At 38.6% G+C, this 17064-nt stretch overlaps 4 protein-coding genes across 17 annotated transcripts in view; 2 read left to right on the top strand and 2 right to left on the bottom strand.

Annotated features, from left to right (window-relative positions):
* sick (sickie) overlaps positions 1–8557 on the top strand; it is a 277051-nt gene extending 268494 nt beyond the window's left edge. For 6 of the 9 annotated variants that reach the window (XM_033477744.2, XM_033477739.2, XM_033477738.2 and 3 more), the window contains 6 exons: positions 2196–2837; positions 3220–3755; positions 4268–4798; positions 5388–5590; positions 5659–6056; positions 6692–8557. In XM_033477744.2, coding sequence (XP_033333635.2) covers positions 2196–2837; positions 3220–3755; positions 4268–4798; positions 5388–5590; positions 5659–6056; positions 6692–6850 — 2469 coding nt within the window. In that variant the 3' untranslated portion in view covers positions 6851–8557. The remainder of the gene's footprint in view (positions 1–2195; positions 2838–3219; positions 3756–4267; positions 4799–5387; positions 5591–5658; positions 6057–6691) is intronic. The other 3 variants (XM_076524457.1, XM_033477740.2, XM_033477741.2) reach the window with 2 other exon arrangements.
* Positions 14–1745, top strand: LOC117224642 (uncharacterized). Its single transcript, XM_033477746.2, has one exon. It carries the CDS (start codon positions 677–679, stop codon positions 1481–1483), a length of 807 nt encoding a protein of 268 aa, XP_033333637.2. The 5' UTR covers positions 14–676; the 3' UTR covers positions 1484–1745.
* A 1361-nt stretch (positions 8558–9918) lies between the features above and the next one.
* On the bottom strand, positions 9919–13448 carry LOC117224646 (glycosaminoglycan xylosylkinase). 3 transcript variants are annotated; one of them, XM_076524460.1, is made up of 6 exons: positions 13281–13448; positions 12436–12804; positions 11388–11688; positions 10967–11235; positions 10449–10675; positions 9919–10371 (listed from the first exon to the last, which is right to left on the bottom strand). In XM_076524460.1, the coding sequence occupies exons 2-6, from the start codon at positions 12802–12804 to the stop codon at positions 10143–10145; spliced, it is 1395 nt and encodes a 464-aa protein (XP_076380575.1). In that variant the 5' UTR covers positions 13281–13448; the 3' UTR covers positions 9919–10142. The 3 variants fall into 3 exon arrangements, with proteins under 3 accessions (XP_076380575.1, XP_033333638.1, XP_033333639.1); XM_033477747.2 differs by lacking the exon at positions 13281–13448 and adding an exon at positions 13136–13274; XM_033477748.2 differs by lacking the exon at positions 13281–13448 and adding an exon at positions 13168–13267.
* A 145-nt stretch (positions 13449–13593) lies between these two features.
* On the bottom strand, positions 13594–16584 carry LOC117224647 (pre-mRNA-splicing factor 38B). Of its 4 annotated transcripts, none has more exons than XM_033477752.2 (6): positions 16328–16583; positions 15858–16141; positions 15299–15450; positions 14828–15226; positions 13926–14162; positions 13594–13880 (listed from the first exon to the last, which is right to left on the bottom strand). In XM_033477752.2, the coding sequence occupies exons 1-6, from the start codon at positions 16356–16358 to the stop codon at positions 13868–13870; spliced, it is 1116 nt and encodes a 371-aa protein (XP_033333643.1). In that variant the 5' UTR covers positions 16359–16583; the 3' UTR covers positions 13594–13867. The 4 variants fall into 4 exon arrangements, 3 of the variants coding, with proteins under 3 accessions (XP_033333643.1, XP_033333642.1, XP_033333644.1); XM_033477751.2 differs by having other exon boundaries at positions 13594–13861; positions 16328–16580; XR_013034099.1 differs by lacking the exon at positions 13594–13880 and adding an exon at positions 14666–14753 and having other exon boundaries at positions 14026–14162; positions 16328–16584.
* Between the last annotated feature and the right edge of the window lie 480 nt (positions 16585–17064).

The raw sequence follows: 17064 nt of genomic DNA, 5'->3' as shown, positions 1-17064 counted from the left end.
TATTTCCTACGAAACAGGGAGAACTTTTTTTAAAGCAAGGGCTCTGCAACTTTCAAGGACGTCGTCTCCCTTTGTATAGGCTCTCTCGCGAAGATGCGAAAAGAGAAGTTGTCTCGAGAGAAAGTTTTAATTCGGATAGAACTCGCAAAAATATAAGAGTGTATTACAGTAATAAAGTAACAATAATAAATGAATTACTTTATTATTGTAATAATATATAATATAAATAATAAATGAATTAATATATCTACACGGTGACGAAAGCTTCGATAGCAAATCGTCGATAAGATAGAAAACATTAATTACCTCCATTCCGCCACAGTAATCTCCGCTATCTCCATCTATCATAGACAACTGAAAATCCGAAATAACTTGAACGTAACCACGAGTCATCGGTACATACGTACAATTCAGTTGACAGTTCATAATTAAAGATAATAACATCACCGAAAAGTATGACAACGACAGTTCGAAAATCCTTCGACGAGATGCCGGTAAAACCAAACCACTGCTCCGGCGTTTAAAAAATGGCGGACGCCGCGCCAAGAGTTCGAGCACTTCGGAACACCTGCAAAAATACCCGCAGAATGTCGCGCTTTCCGCCGTCATAAGTTAACCTTGCTTTTAGTTCGCTTCACCCGGTGGTCGCATTGAAAAAAATGGCGAATGCCTCAACATGCGGAACAATAAACGGACCGTGGACAAGCTCGTGACTCACCCGTCGCCATCAACGAAGTTGCCTCCGCGCCGGAAGTTGGACCGACCAGGTGACTCGATGTCTTCGCGACTGATTTCCGCCTGGTTCGACAACGATGCGCGACTGGTGAACCGCACGATCATGATCCCGATCCCTCCAGAGGACGCCAAGGTGCTCGGTCTGCGTATACCCGATTCGGAAAACTCCTCCTCGCTCGAGTCGAATTCGTCTTCCTCGAAGAATTCCACCGTTCCGTCCGGCTCGAGGACCGACGGGAAATACGCGAATGATGCCGGTCGATCGAGCAGGGTCCTTGGACGGCGTCGAAACGCGGACGTCAAGGCGACGAAGAGGCTTCAGGATTCGAAGAGGGAAGAAGAAGCGAACGAACGGGAGCAAGCGATGAAAAAGCTGAACGGTATTCACGCGAAATTGAAAAGAGGCTTGAGGAGCATGTCGTATAAAAAGACGAACCGGTTGGACGACTCCGAGGTGCCGAAAGCGCCTGAATGTTCCCACAATGTAGGCCCTGCTGCGGCGTTGAAGGGAGGCAACCACCGGCCGGCAATCAGCAGTAAATTCAAGAAAAGTCTGTCGAATAGCCGGAAAGACGAGACGCGCGAGGATAAGAAAGAGTCGAACGCCGCGAAGTCCATGAGACAATTGTTCAGCGTGGCCAGCTCGTGGAGTACCGACTCTATAGTCAGCCACTCGGACAACTGCCCCTGCTGTCATAGTCGAGAGATTCGCCGTCCTCGCGGCGCTGACGTCGTTCGCGACGCGTGAACGATCGCTGCTCCCTCTTGCGCGAAACCGTTGCGTCTCGTTGAAGGAGAATATCGTCGCGACAAAACGTCGATGGAAACATCGAAACTGGCGTTCTTTTTGTGATAATATCGATCTCGTGTCAATTGATTTGTAGCGTAATTTTAATAAAAAAAAAAGGAAAAGAAAAAATATAATAATTTATAATAATATAATATTAATTTATATTAATTTATAATATTAAATTATATAATTAAATTATATAAATTATGATAACGACTCAGCCTGTGTTCAAACTTCTGTGCCCGAAGAATAATTGTGTGTTGGCGGTTCTACGAGGAGGAGAAGGTTCCTGTGGTGATTTCAAGTAACATTTTCCTTAGCGAAAATGTTCTACGAGGCTTCGTTTACCAGTTATCGGCGAAAAACACTGACGCCCCGCCCTCGCGGCCACCGTCGCCGCGTCACAGACGGCCAGCGCGACGCGGCATTGGCCGCGAGGGCGAAGCGCCGGCCCTCCTCGCTTCTTATTGGCCAGTATTTTTCGTTTATAACTCGTAAACGAAGCCTCGTAGGACATTTTCGTTACGGAAAAAGTTGCTTGAAATCACCTCGGGAACCTCTCTCTCATTTCGGATTTGAGACATTTTTAAAAATAGACAATTAGGGAGAAATTACTGTACATTAAATTTCCTAAATTTTGACGAACTGTAAAATGCGCGGTGATTTCCAGGACTCGGAGCTTCAGGAGTTGAGGGAAACGATCGAGAGGCTCCGGAAACAGAGCGCCGAGGCTGGTCTGAACAATGGTCCGAGCGCGAACAACGGTCGCCGTCATACCCTCGGCGATTCCGATTCCGGGACGACCAGCTGCACCGGGAACAGCAATCATCAGGGCGCGTCGATGGCGAGGCAGTTGTCCGCGGACAGCGTGACGTCGCTGAACTCGCTGAGCAGCGCTTGCTCGGCGAGCAGCCACCACAAGAAGAAGGGCTGGCTGCGCAGCTCGTTCTCGAAGGCGTTCTCCAGGTCCCGGAAGAACCGTCACGGCTCCGTCTCCGACGCGGAGGACTGCAAGGAGAGCGCCGGGGGCGACCTGAGCGCGCCTAACAGCCCCAGGCTGCCCACCGCCGCTAAACACGAGTCCGCGAGGAGCCAGGGCACCCGAAGCAATGGCCAGAAGTCGCCGGAAGTCGAGAACCCGCTGTCCGGAAGCAAGAGCAGCTCCGCATTGTACAAGAAGGAGGACGAGGACGTGGTCGAGCTGAAGAAACAACTCCGGGAGAAGGATCTTGTGCTGACGGACATCAGGCTGGAGGCTTTGTCCTCGGCGCACCAGCTGGAATCCTTGAAAGACACTGTCATCAAGATGAGGGTAAGTCGAGTCGGCTACCCGTTGTGTCGAATACAATGGAGCATAGTCTGGCGGACGAGATTTGACAGTGAACCGGCAGAAAATGGCGAGTGTAATCTCGCAAAGGAAAGTACAGTTTCTAATGCCGATCTTGGTAAACAAAGCCGTCTTGGATTACAAAGTTATATATATTTATATACAAATTTATATACAAAGTTATATTTATAGTATATTCCTCAGTATTTGCTTCTGTCAAATACAGTCATTTCTACTGGAATTCCCTGTGCTAGTCCTACTACGCCTTTGTAATTTATTGCTACGTGAAGCGTGCGGATAAGTCCTGTGTACGCGAGCGGACAAGTCCTAACACAGTACTGTGTATTTATTGGTTTCCCAATTGCAGAATGAGATGCTTAATTTGAAGCAAAATAACGAGCGTCTTCAGAGGTTGGTAACGTCGAAATCTTTAACGTCGTCACAGTCGTCATTGCCCAGTGACCCGGACAGACGTTTCAGCATGACGGAGGTGGCCTCCACCGTTGCCGCATTGTCAAACGGCGACGCCTCCTCGGCGGCGGATCAACTGGAAAATTTGAACGTGCCGGAACACCCGGTGGTGCCATCGACCACCTCGGCAACGGGAGAACCGACCCTGGAGCAGGACACGGACGGGAAACGGATCAACGTGGCCATCTATCTGGGCAGCGAGAAGAACTTCAATTATAATCTGGTAACTGGAAGCACGTCCGACGGGAACATGGGCGAGCCCCCCCATTGCGTCATCGCAAGCGTCTGCATCAGCAACAAAACTACTTGGGACTCGCTCGATTCTACCGTGAGACGTTGCTTCAAGGAATATGTCACCAGAGTTGATCCTGTGACGAATCTCGGTCTAGGCGTGGAATGTGTCGCCGCTTATCATCTCGGCGAAGCCTCTAGGTGCGTTCTTTTGTTGTTAAGCGCTTCCGTGTTCGAGAGCTTATTCGATCGATGCTGAAACGAATTAGAAATAACTGAGAATTCAAAGAAAAATTGATTGTAAACGTTGTAACGTTATTGTAAACGTGTTCGAATCTACTGGCAGAATATAACCGATCAAAATCGTGAACTGCTGTAAACATGATTTGAAAGTATATTTAAAATATTATAATATATTATTATTATAATATATAATATAATATATATTATCATAATATATAATATAATATATATTATCATAATATATAATATAATATATATTATCATAATATATAATATAATATATATTATTATAATATTATAATATTATTTTGCATACATGTCGGAGAGAAACACCGCTACAATTCTAACTCACTCGCATGATAAATTAGCACTTGACAAACCATTTGAATGGCCCCCTTGAATGCTAGCACGCTTACTTCTCTTTCGGATAATTATGGCTAACATATTTGCGATCCCGTTTCTCTATGTAGGTGCACCACCGACTCTCAGCATCCGGAACTGCTACCCTGCGGATATCTGATCGGCCACGTGAAAACGATTTACTTAGTGCTCTCCGGCTACTCGTGGCTCGCGGTGGACACCCTAATACCACGATCCATTGTGCAGCGGCTGATATCACTGCTAACCGAGCATCGCAGGGTCATTCTTTGCGGACCAAGCGGCACCGGAAAAAGCTATCTGGCTGGAAAATTGGCTCACGCCCTGGTAGATATCGACAACGACACCAAAGACGCTGCAGCGGTGGCCACGTTCAACGTTGATCACAAGTCCAGCAAAGAGCTCAGGCAGTATCTCGCGCACATCGCCGAAAGATGCGACTCGAACGCAGCCGACGAGCTACCGAGAGTAATCATACTCGAGAATTTGCAACACGCCGCGTCCTTAGGAGAGTTGTTCAGCGGCCTCCTCGGCACGAGACACTCGTCTTGCCCAGCTATTATCGGCACAATGAGCCAAGCCACTTGTAGCACAACAAACCTTCAATTACATCACAATTTCAGGTATTTTTTTAAGTTTCTTTCTTGTCGATAAACACATTATGAAAAGGAATAGCGCGTCCTTGTATCGTACATGCTACTCGTTAAGAGCCACATCAGGTGTATACGACTGTCGCCGTTTTGTTATCAAACTTGAAGATTAGTTTTCATTACAATTCATTATTTAAACCAAATCTTGTTAGAATCTACGAGGTGTAAAAGGCTTGAAACAGTAATAACTGTTCTATTTTTAGACTGGTATTCTACTTCTTTGTAATAAATCGTAGAAAGAAGTCACAACAAATTAATCTTAACTTGCACGAAATGCTTAACTAACTCGAATAATCTTGAATAGTAGGTCTACATATTTATCTGAAAAATTATTACTAAACAACAATTGTAATAAAGTTGAGAATGTCAAATGAAAAATATTTTCAGACCAATATTTCTGTGCGATGCATTATTCTTAAATATTGACTGTTGAGAAAGTATACAAAATCTTTTGTAGCTCTCCAGGTGTCTGAATTGCATCCCTATTTTGTACAGTCTTCGAAGAGGTGAATGGGTCTCCGCTTCTTGTGCATTAACTTTCATCGAGCCTTTCTCTTCTCAGGTGGGTGCTCTGCGCTAACCACATGGAACCAGTCAAAGGGTTCTTGGGCCGTTATCTCAGGCGAAAACTATTGGAGCACGAGCTTCGCGAGTGTGGTGGGACCAGGAACGCAGAAATGGCGGCGGTTGTCGAGTGGTTGCCCCGTGTTTGGTTACACCTGAACAAGTTCCTAGAAACTCATAGTAGTTCCGACGTGACCATAGGTGAGAGAAGAACGATCCTACTTCAATCTAACGATTACCGCACTGTCTGAACTTCTAACCCGTCGCAGACCGTTTAATAACGAATGTTCCACCTCCAGGACCGCGACTATTTCTGTCCTGTCCGATGGAGGTGACAGGTTCTCAAGTATGGTTCACGGACCTGTGGAACTACTCCGTGATACCGTACTTGGTCGAAGCGGTCCGAGAAGGATTAACACTTTATGGCAGACGCGTCAGCGGCAATGGAAACGGCGACACTTCCTGGGAAGATCCAGCTCAATTTATCACATCCAGTTATCCGTGGATCTCGACGCACGCGGTGCACGGTGGCAGCGATGCGCTTCTTCGATTACGTCCCGAGGATGTTGGCTACGATGTCGTTACTTCCGGACACACTTCCGGAGTCGGAGGATCAAGCGTTAAGAGCCTCGGAAGCACGCACAGCGACACCGAAGGCGATCCGCTGGTTAGTATACTTTTTAAGTGAAACGATTAACGGGTTATTTTTGCAAATGTTGGGAAGATATTAATCGGACGCAACTTTTACTTTGTTTTTTAATATTCATTGAAGCTGCCTCGCCTAATTAAATATCTAGCAATAGGTAATAGGCAAAAATGTCAGGACATTTAATATACATTTAATACACATTTAATTCTTATTAGCAGTACAGTAATAATTAATAATTTGGGATAATTTGGGAAGAGGGATACGATTATTCGAGCCTTGCGGCTCGTTTTTATAATTATGGACAATTTATAAATATAAATAAATATAAGGTTCGAATAATCGCATCTCCTCCTCCCAAATTGTCCATTTTTGTGCGCAATCTGGCCGTCAATTAGAGAGACATTACTGTACTCTGTATTTATAAGACTGTAACTTTTCACAACAAATTTTGTTTCGTATCAAAATTGTTGGAACGAATATTAACGCGTCGGTAATAGTTGTTTTGAAAATTCATAGCTTCGAGACGTATAAATATTCTTAAAAATATGGCTAAACTATTTGGATCTTGGCTGACAACTTGCTTACTATGTATAATATGATACGTGCAGAGTAATGTAATATAACAATTAATTAACATTCGCCGCATGTTGCAGCTGAACATGCTAATGAGACTACAGGAAGCGGCTAATTACTCGAGTCCTCACAGCAACGACAGCGACTCGGTCACCTCCCTCGATTCGTCCCACACTCGGCACTCGGAAGACCTGAGTTCATCGACATCGTCGTCCAGGGGTGTAGAATCGGCGTTGTAACTCGACAATGCCGGGCGGCACTGTTTCTACGAACGAAACGAAATCTTTAGAGACGAGATTTGCGCGAGGCCAGTTTGTACCATCGAGACGGAACAACAGCTATGAATTTACACCCGTTTGGGACATACAACCGAATTAGATGCATCTAAAAAAAAAAACTGTCACGAGAACAAGGAAAGAATCAAAAGCAAATTTTTAATAACTTTAAGATTACGATTACAGATTTTTCTCCCTCTAACTTTTTATGACGAAAAAAAAAGAAAAGAAAAGATATCAAAGAGATATTGCGAAACGGTCAATGTATCAATGAGGACCAAAGAGGTCTTTGGTAATACGCGGTACGGTGTTCTTTATAAACAAAAAAAAACACGTCCTTTCATTCGCTCTTATAAACGATAAGAAAAATGGTGTGTATTACCGGCGAAATTAGGAATTAGAATCTGTCGAGAGAAAAAAAGTTTTTCAATGCCTACAACTGGCCTATATTTATTCTAGATTTTTACGTGCGTCAGGCACCTCGGTGTGATATGTAATTAAAAATAAGTAAGAGACAAGTAAAGGCGAATAACGCGGATGTTCTTCGACATATACATTGATATGGGTGCGCAAGAACGTAACGCCGCCACGCGATGCAATAATCCACGCTGCCGTTATGGAAGTACGAGTCTATTTTAAACAAATAAGATTTCTACGGTCAAAGTGTACGATCCAACAACGTAAGGTGTAAGCTTAACGCGCGGCTCTTCTCGAGAAATTTCGGTGGGATATACAGTATTATATCATAGAGCGTAAACAACAAACAAACAAAAAATAACGGCTTCGCACTGGGCCAAGGTTTTTAGGATCCCCGGGGAACTGCCATTCCTCTCGTCCACTACTTTTCAGGTAATAGCTTATCTTATTCGATAGACGGATCTCATAAACGAACCGCTCAAAGGGAGTGTACTGTCTCGCCTTCAGAAATGCAGCGCAGATCGAAGTGAGCACTGATGATGATGGGTGTGCGTGCAAACATAGTCTATTTATACATACTTTGCTACGAAAGCTCTATTTAATTAAAAAAAAAATGTTAATATAAATATATATAAATACACACACCACACACTCGCGCGCGCGCGCGCGCGCAGACACACACACACATACATACACACACACAAAACCTAAACGATGACGGCGCTAAATGTACGATGACGGATAAAGTTTATAATTAGCCAGTAAGATATGTGAGTAATTCTGGTCATGTAACATTGTAAATATGAGATACGATTGGAATGTACGATGACGCTAGGATGGAAATTCAATTGGAAGTCCACCACGGTAGCCTGTGAGAGAGATCCCTTTTTAGACAGCGGCGTGTAAAGTGTATAAAGGGAAGTGGCGGAGGGGCAAAAGAAATAATAAATCATTCGCGTGCAATTCATTGGACCGTGCCGACTACCAAAGCGAAGACAGAATAATACAGGCTACACAGACTATACATATTGTACATGTTTAACAAATAGGGGGCTTCATGGGCCGCATTCAGATTTCGGTCGGTGGCACGATGTCGTCGTGAAATCGATGTGCATGTAACGTAACAATTATAAGTCGCATTTACAGGTTTTTTTACGTTTGTACCGTATTTATACGCTGTACGACATTGCACTCGACCTTTATTCAAATAACGATAATTACTGTGTCATCAAATAAAAATCACACTAAACTTTATGTGGTTGATATATATCATTCGAAACATTTTTACTTCATCCGCTTCTTATTTCTTAAGTTTCTGTGTTTCACTTCATGCGTATTTTTGGTCCTTTCTACAAATTCCATAATATAAAACCCAGTTATAATATAATTCCCAGTTACTTTATTTATACAATTTATTTATATATATATATATATTTTATTATAATATTATATTATATTATTATTATATATATTTATATTTATTATGTATAATAGGAGAGCAATCAATGAATTCGTAGACACCAAAAAGGTCTTTTCAATTGTACCGTGTGTCCGAAAGAATTCGATCTTGGTTGCGAATGTTCTTCAAGATATAAAAGAAAATTAATCAGAGAGGCATGTATGTATTTCTTCGACTTTTTATCATAGTGAAAGGTTAAATTAAGTTCTGAATAGTTCAGAGATAATAGTCGTTTCCCCCTGTTTCATTGAACTCTAGACCATCTTAGCGCGATGTTTGTTAATAACATATTTAATTTGCAACTTCAAGAAGATACCATTGAAAATCCACACACAAGGTTAGTGTAATTGATCCATTCAGAATTAAATCAAATATTTACAAATTATGTGGTCATATAATTAATATATTAATATAATTAATATAATTAATATATTAATATAATTAATCCCACTTTGTGAGAGTTATTCAGACAAAACTTATACACTTTTAGCACACTGTATTAATATAACGTCAATATATTGTACGCACTCATTCATATTTTCGAGACATTTAGTACGTATTTTTATTTCACTGAATTACATTTTTCGAATTAAATTTGTATGGTACTTTTATTATGGTACTATTATAACAATTAAATAATTTGATCTTTTCATTTTTAATTAAATAAACAATTAAAAGACAAAGAAGGTTTGTAATAAATTGTCGAAATTTTTATAATATACAACTGCGAAAATAAAAGCCACATTTTTCTCACATTTATATGTAATTATTAGTGGCTTAACGTAATTGTATTGTTTTTCTAAACTTTTCTCTGCATAAAAACGAATTATAACTATAATAAAAAGAATCTACACAAAAGCTCGTATAATTATGATAAAGGGAATAAAATTATTCCTTGAATAACATTCATTTTATAAAATCAATATTTTTGGCTATTGTTCGAGACGACGTATATTAAACTATACATCGAAAAGAAAAATAACAAATTTAAATTTTTAGTACGTGCGATTTTACTGAATCATTAACAAACACTGATATAGAAGTAAAATAACAAACAAATATTTCCTTTTGAAACAACTAAACAATTAAATCTACATTCTTTTCAATATAAGATAATTACGCATTGTAATCTTTAATACAATAAACAAACAAAAAATACTGTGTGTACAAAGCCATTTTATTCGAGATACATAACATTTTGTGTTCTTAATTTAGTCTAAAAAACAACCCTTGCAAATTTCAATAAATTCTGAATTGACGCCATTCCTTGAAACGGTACTATCTCGAGCACCATTTGTCGTTACGTTGTATAAAATACAGATTATATATATATATGTTCCTATTCGAGTATTAAAATTGTTAAATTCTATAAAACGCCAGCTACCGATGATCTAATATTACATTAGAAGCATATGCTTTGCTTTTTAAACAATATTCTACTACCGCGTATACAGTAAGTAATCTTCTATCCATGGCACTTAAATGAGCATCTGTAATTAGATGTTCGACACCAGCTATCGCCGACTCGTGCGCAACAAGTTTCCTAACAGCCACGCTCAACGAACCGCCACTGAACAACCTCAAACGGTCCCAAGTAGTTTTATGAATCCTAAACAACAACAACAAAAGTATCAACAGCAACAGTACCCCAACGTGTGTAAAATACAAATTCCTTCGGATACGTACATGCAACACTGATACAACGGTGCTAAAATATCAAAGTGATCAACGTCAGGATTTCCTAGGCTCTTCCCGTTGTCGATCAACAGAACGGCCGGATTGTGGAAATTGTTTTGCGCTAACTCGTAATGATGACGATCGCCGTTGTCCATTAAAAAGTCGAAGATCGCGGTATCTACTAAATCCAAGAGTCTGCTCGATGATTGCGGGGAATAGGCTTTGGACAGTTTGACCTGACGGGGCAAATTTTATCTTATAAAGGACATTGCCCAATTCGAGATCTTCAATTGTTGTAAACGTCAATTGTAATGAAACGTGGCCGAAACGTGGAGTATCAAATAATATAATAATATCTTGAAATATGTATGTATATATAATAATATAATAATATATATATATATGTATATATAATATCATATTGGTTTGAAAAATATTAATGAAAAGATATGGATTCTATTCTATGTTGTACATATATGTATACACATATATACATATATGTATTTAGTACATCAAAGTGTACATACTTTTTCGCAATAATTACCATCCGTCTCCCACATGGCGAATTTATTCTTTTTGTATGTCCTTTGCCAGGGATGACGGTGCTTCACAAGCCTTAAATACCTCGGTAACCATGAAATCAAAGCACCCTCTAAAATGTCTCCTGTTCCACAAACTGGATCGGCAGGAGAACAATAATGGCAAACTCCGTACAGACAAGTATCGTTGCCATCTTGATACATGGTCGTATATAGCTCGGGTGTCGCGCGTGGTCGAATTTCCTTCCTCAGGTCGACTATGAAAATATTGTTTGGTATTACTATACTTTAGTTTTTTAGCAGTGAAACATAAGATTTGTAGATAATAATATAATAATAATAATAATAATAATATAATAAAAATAATAATATAATAATAATATAATATGTAGATAACAGAGGCACATACGTTTCCTCGCAACAGTAATTGGTACCCTCCTCAAGGCCAGTAAGGAAGATAAATGAAATGCAACGACTTCGGCGTTATGCCGGTCTTTCCCATGATACACCGGCCCTTGAATAACCATATCTCTGGAATACCATTGAGGCTTGAACATCGCCTTCACTCCGTGTTCCAGCGTTAACATCAATTTCAATTGCGTACCGAGTGGCGCATTATCTGCTCTCGTCACCTTCGATTTGCGCAAAGTGTCCAAAATTGTTCCTAGTTCGGGTGCAACCGGCGGGATCAACTGGTGCGCATCCGGCCACTAAAAAATGTTCATTCAACTCTTATGCTTTCGCCAGCTTTCACAGATTATAAAATCAAATGCACAAGTTCAAAACCCATATGCAATGTTATACTACAATAATATATAGAGAGAAATATATAGAGAGTTTAAATATCGTTTTTATGCTAATTAGAATTGATGTATTTTTATAAAAATTTGTATCTTTTAATACCATTTTTGTGCAACAAGTCGCTACCAAAGCAAATGTTCCATAGTTTAATTGCTGCTTGCATTTTTGAAAATAATAATTATAATTTCTGCTCTCGTGATCAGTTTTAATAATTATTATACATACGATTAGATCCCTCTGTATATCTCTTTCCTTTGTATTCAAATTGAAATGAATATATCAACAAACTATTATATTATATATATAGATTGATATTGATAATATAATATATATATATTATATTATCAACTACTACAATTCAGCTATCATCATTCATGTAGCATGGATATTAGTATTCATGAAAACAAACGCAAAATGTATGTTATATGTATACCTGAAACAAGCTTGTATCTATGTATCTAGATTTCCAAAATTAACATTGTCGAAAACATTACAAAGAGACAAACGCAAACAATTGTTATTTTTCCCTTACACACTTTCAATTAATATTTCTCTCCCGACTGAACTGAAAAATGTTACCTTCTGTACGAGAATTCTTAAACGAAAAATTATTGTTTCGCAAGAAATTGAAAATAATACATCAACGAAATACTAACATTATTATTAGGTATATTCCATATATTTTCACGAACATTAGGCGTTACTTTTAATTCGGCAAACAATCGTTCCAGGACTATTGCATAACTGTTATTCTGTTTAAAGTATTTCGAGGGTAGCGTTTGAATTTCCTCCTTAATCTTCCTCGCCATGTCTCTCGCAACTGATTTTTGCGGAACTTCCAAATTCTGTTCCACGTTAGAGATCAGCTGTTCCTGTTCAGATTTCAATTGCGAGACAGGCATCCCCTTGGAAGAAGTCTTCTGTGACGAGCTCTCGACGATCATTCGGATGAAATATACGTTGACGCTTAGAACGAGAATCAAAAGGCCGCCTAAAGCAACGAGAGCGCAGCGTCGGCCAATCATCTGTAAACAGAATCCACAGTTTCGATCGAATCGAAGACATAGATGGCGCATGGATTGTCCTATTGTGTCATTTTTAGATACGGAGTAATCGTAACATCGCAGGACTAAACCTACGTATTTGTCATTTCAGAGATTTTTATGTTTTCTAACGAGCTATTTGTAAAAGATAAAAGCATAATTCCCTGCCTATTGTTGGAATAATATTTATGAAACTTCATGGCCACGCGAAACAAGACTGAACTCCCGGGTGAGATCAGTATGGTCAAAGTGAAACTGACGATAAAACTTAAACGAAAGCAAAGAAATACTGGAAAATATTTCTTACTATCACCTTCGAAAAATTGGCCTTGCTGATAATGTCACCTGGTAATATGTATTTCTCCCATGTTTCAATGTCACTGCTATCTAATCGCGCTCAACGGTAATCGAAGAGCAAGTATCCGTCGCCATTTTTAACTTCAATACAAAATACTCACGCGCCGCACAGTGTTGAATCGGAGCCGTGAATAAAAATGATTACAAACTTTTTTTTGTACAATTTAATTTTAACTACAATTCAATAATATGTGTACAAACTTTTCAGATGTTTCTTGCCAATATTAATAAAATATATTGCGATTTCATATAAAAGCGAATGATTTTTAAGAATGTTTTATATACAACTTATAATCAATTAAATTGGTTTTATTGGACACACAGTATCGACGCGATAATACCGTAATCGTAAAACTAAATCTCGTACGAAACAAATTTGTATCGTGTACACAAAATAAGGATACAAGACGATAATTATAATCATGAATTTATTTTATAAAAACATGTAAACTACAAGGTGAATATAATCGAATTAAATTTAGGCTACTACTCCAAACGGAGTAAGTTTTCTTTTAAAACGATGGTGTTCAGATGGCTCGGCTCTAAATCGTTTTCATCTCCATAGTTACACTCGTACAAACATTTATATCGATATATACACGTTAACATACATTTTCATTCTCTTCGTTGCCTCTCTCTTTCCCGAGCAAGCTCTGCGGCATAGTCGTACGGCGAGCCTCTCCTGTAATTAAAAAAAAGTTCTTCAACAAACTATAATTAAAGCTACACAAAAAAAATTGCATTACCTATCCCGATGACGATCTTTGTCACGGTAACGGTCTCTACTCCGATCTCTGTGTGATCTGTCCTTGCTACGACTCCTATATTCCCTCTGTCTTCGACTTCTGTCGCGGCTAGACGATCGTCTGAAGTGTCTGTCCCTTTCCCTGTCTCTCTCTCGAGTTCGATCCCTTTCTCGTTCTCTAGTACGTTCTCGTTCGCGTTCGCGTTCCCTGTACTTATCCTTACGATCCTCGTCAGATCTAGAAAAGAAATTGTTCGATGGGAAGTATCGCTGAAGCACGAATAATCTTTCGAGAATTATATTAGCCTATATGAAAAACATGGGTAATAGCACATAGAAATTCAAGAAATTGTTTATCCGATATTACACATAACTGTATAGTTCGCTACAATTCGCTACTTAACAAAAACATTCTTTAATAACCAATGCATACATTGAAAGTATACAGTTATTAGGAATATCGTGATTACTTTTAAACGGTGCTAAATTATTGTCAATAATATACAGAAATCAAAGATAAATGAAAAATATATCGCAAACTCTACTCATTTGATTTATACCGTACTCACACAATTACAGAAATAGCTTAGCCAAAAGCGAATTTTTTCAAGATATATATACGCTGGAGGCTTCCGAGTGAGCATGACACGAATCAAATGAACTAAGTGTACAAAGAAATTGATCGCACAACATTTATATAATGGTAGCAAATAACTATATCAAAAATAAATTTTAACATACACAGATATCAAACAAAACTCAAAAGATACATTGAGATCAAGTCTATTTTCCTGGAGTGGATACATCCCTTAATCTTCACCCCGATTCCCTAACAATTTCAACGATTATTATTAATCTTATATAAATTAGTAACGTGATTGTATTCATACCACGTAGACGCACCTGGCTCGCCAGTGGCTTGTTCTCTCTGCCTCGCCCCACTGAGCTTCACTGTCGGGGATATGTCTAGGTTGATTTCGTGGCATAATGTTACCATTATCTTTTCTATTACTGGTATTACTATATTTTCCATGACTATTTAATGTGATAGGTGGCTTTGCGTTTCTAGCATTCATAGATTGTTGCGGAAACCTTTCTGCTAATCGATGTTCAAGTTCTTTTTGTATAGGCACTGGTATCCTTGGGAATAGCGTTGAAAACCATTCTAATTTAGTTAGAAATTGTTTGAGAATATCACCCATTTTCATTACTTGACCACCTCCAGCTTTAACGTCTAATTCTTCTTCATCTTCTAAATAGTCGCTATACCAACTAAATAAATCAGCTGGTGGTTGGGTATATCTACGAAAATCGGGAGAAATTTAGTTTTGAATAAATTAACGCAAGATTAAAGAAATCATAATAATTTCTTACCTGATATACATAAATCCTAGTGCTCTTATATACGGTGAATCGGGATGATTGATAAGACCATTCAATTGTTTCCGTGTTAACCTCAAGGTGAATAGTTTATATAGGAGACAATAAGCCGTCGAAACAATTCCACCAGCACCAACACCACGAACCTGCATGAACCGCTAAATTTACACCCCCTTATGTCAATTGATCGTATTCATATTATAATTAAATATATTGACCATGAACATGCTACTCTGTAATAAGTAAGTGTAATGTTAAACAAAACTGTTCAGTCCCAGAGACCAATATATTTCATACCGATGCCTAATCTCGCGTTAATAGCGAAAGTCTATAATGTTTAAAACTTTCACTTTTTAGAATATATTCAAAACGATTTCACCTATTTTATTTTTATCGATAGATTTCATCTTATATACTTTGTTCAGGTCCTTTAAATTCTACAAATTTTTAATTTCTCCGTGTGTATAATAATGGATTCTACGATCGCTTCATTTTGAGGTCAATAAATGAACAAACAATTAAGGATTGTCAGTCTATTGAAAAACATACTCACGCCTCCACACATGCCTGTTTGACCCGCCGTTTTTCTGCTTCCTTTCTCCCATGGTTCCAAATGCGACACTTTGTAATAAATTTCATCGATCACCTCATGGTATGTTTTCAGTTCGTACAAATTCACTTTGAAATAATGCGACGATTGTATATTCGTCAGAATTAGTGGATTTAAATTCATAGTCCTTTCATTACCCCATAGCGGTAATATGTTTGATTTTTTACCCTCCTTTTGAGTTGGTCGACGTTCCTCGTCACAACCGCTGGAATTATTCCATGGTGATCCTAAAATTACACAACGTAACATTGAAAAACTTCGGTCAACATAAGATTATGACGAGAACTTTAGAGGTTAGGAGAATTATCACATTGACTGTCCAATAGTTTGATTTTCTTAAAATTAGGCTATCATAGACTCGGCAAAGATGAGAAATGATATATTCACAGCAGATACACTAAATATTTACATACCATCCGCTCCTTCTGTTTCTTGCATTTGCATGTTTACGTCCTAACTCGCGAGCTTCGCGACGAAGTTTAACAGATCGGACGCTACATACAAAAGATACGACAGTCAACTTAAAACTTGTAATTTAAAAGAAATCAACACAAAATATTTATGCACTTGTGTGTGTGATATAAATAGGTGGAAGTTATGGAGAATAACGCTCAAATAACGCTTCTCTTTATGTAAGTATATGGAAAATGACGTCAGCGGGAAGTGAAAAGACACAATACGGTAATGCGCATGCCTACAAAATGTATACATCCGGTTTTGTTCACGCGTTGCATATCATACATACAACATGTCCTATCTGTTTGCTGCATTATTGCATCTGAATTGTAAATGATTAAATTATCATGCTTTTCATTCCAAAATCCAGTAAATTATCATGATTAGACTGCGGACTTTTACGTAAAATAAAAATTGTGTCCGCTAATTACAAGATAAAAAAGCTACGTACGTAAATATTGATTTCGATTTTTAATCATTTTAATGAGTTGAAACTACCGTAACAATATTTTTAGATTTTTTAAATGTTCTTACTGTTTTGTATTTGACATATTTATTTTTGTCATAAATGCATAAAGTGATCGCGATCGAGTCATGAAATTTTTTAAATATTGTTACATTAAGAATTCTCGAAGGGAAATTGTCAAAATGTTAAAGAAGCGTTAAAGAACACGTGTCATACTCTATAAAATAA

Source organism: Megalopta genalis, chromosome 9 (assembly GCF_051020955.1).
Source record: "Megalopta genalis isolate 19385.01 chromosome 9, iyMegGena1_principal, whole genome shotgun sequence".
Classification (NCBI taxonomy): domain Eukaryota; kingdom Metazoa; phylum Arthropoda; class Insecta; order Hymenoptera; family Halictidae; genus Megalopta; species Megalopta genalis.
Note: the sequence above shows the minus strand (reverse complement) of the source record. Positions and strands in the feature narration are given on the sequence as shown.

Bases quoted from the DNA above. Each gene is read 5' to 3' on its own strand.
- LOC117224642 (XM_033477746.2), top strand. From the start codon at position 677: ATGCGGAACAATAAACGGACCGTGGACAAGCTCGTGACTCACCCGTCG.
- LOC117224647 (XM_033477751.2), bottom strand. From the start codon at position 16,358: ATGCAAATGCAAGAAACAGAAGGAGCGGATG. The intron at 15,227-15,298 runs GTAAGAAATTAT...CGATTTTCGTAG, and splicing joins CTAGGATTTATGTATATCAG to ATATACCCAACCACCAGCTG. The intron at 14,163-14,827 runs GTGCGTCTACGT...TTTCTTTTCTAG, and splicing joins ACAAGCCACTGGCGAGCCAG to ATCTGACGAGGATCGTAAGG.
- LOC117224646 (XM_076524460.1), bottom strand. From the start codon at position 12,804: ATGATTGGCCGACGCTGCGCTCTCGTTGCTTTAGGCGGCCTTTTGATT. The intron at 11,689-12,435 runs GTTAGTATTTCG...AACATTTTTTAG, and splicing joins GGAATATACCTAATAATAAT to TGGCCGGATGCGCACCAGTT. The intron at 10,372-10,448 runs GTACGTATCCGA...GTTGTTGTTTAG, and splicing joins CCGTTGTATCAGTGTTGCAT to GATTCATAAAACTACTTGGG.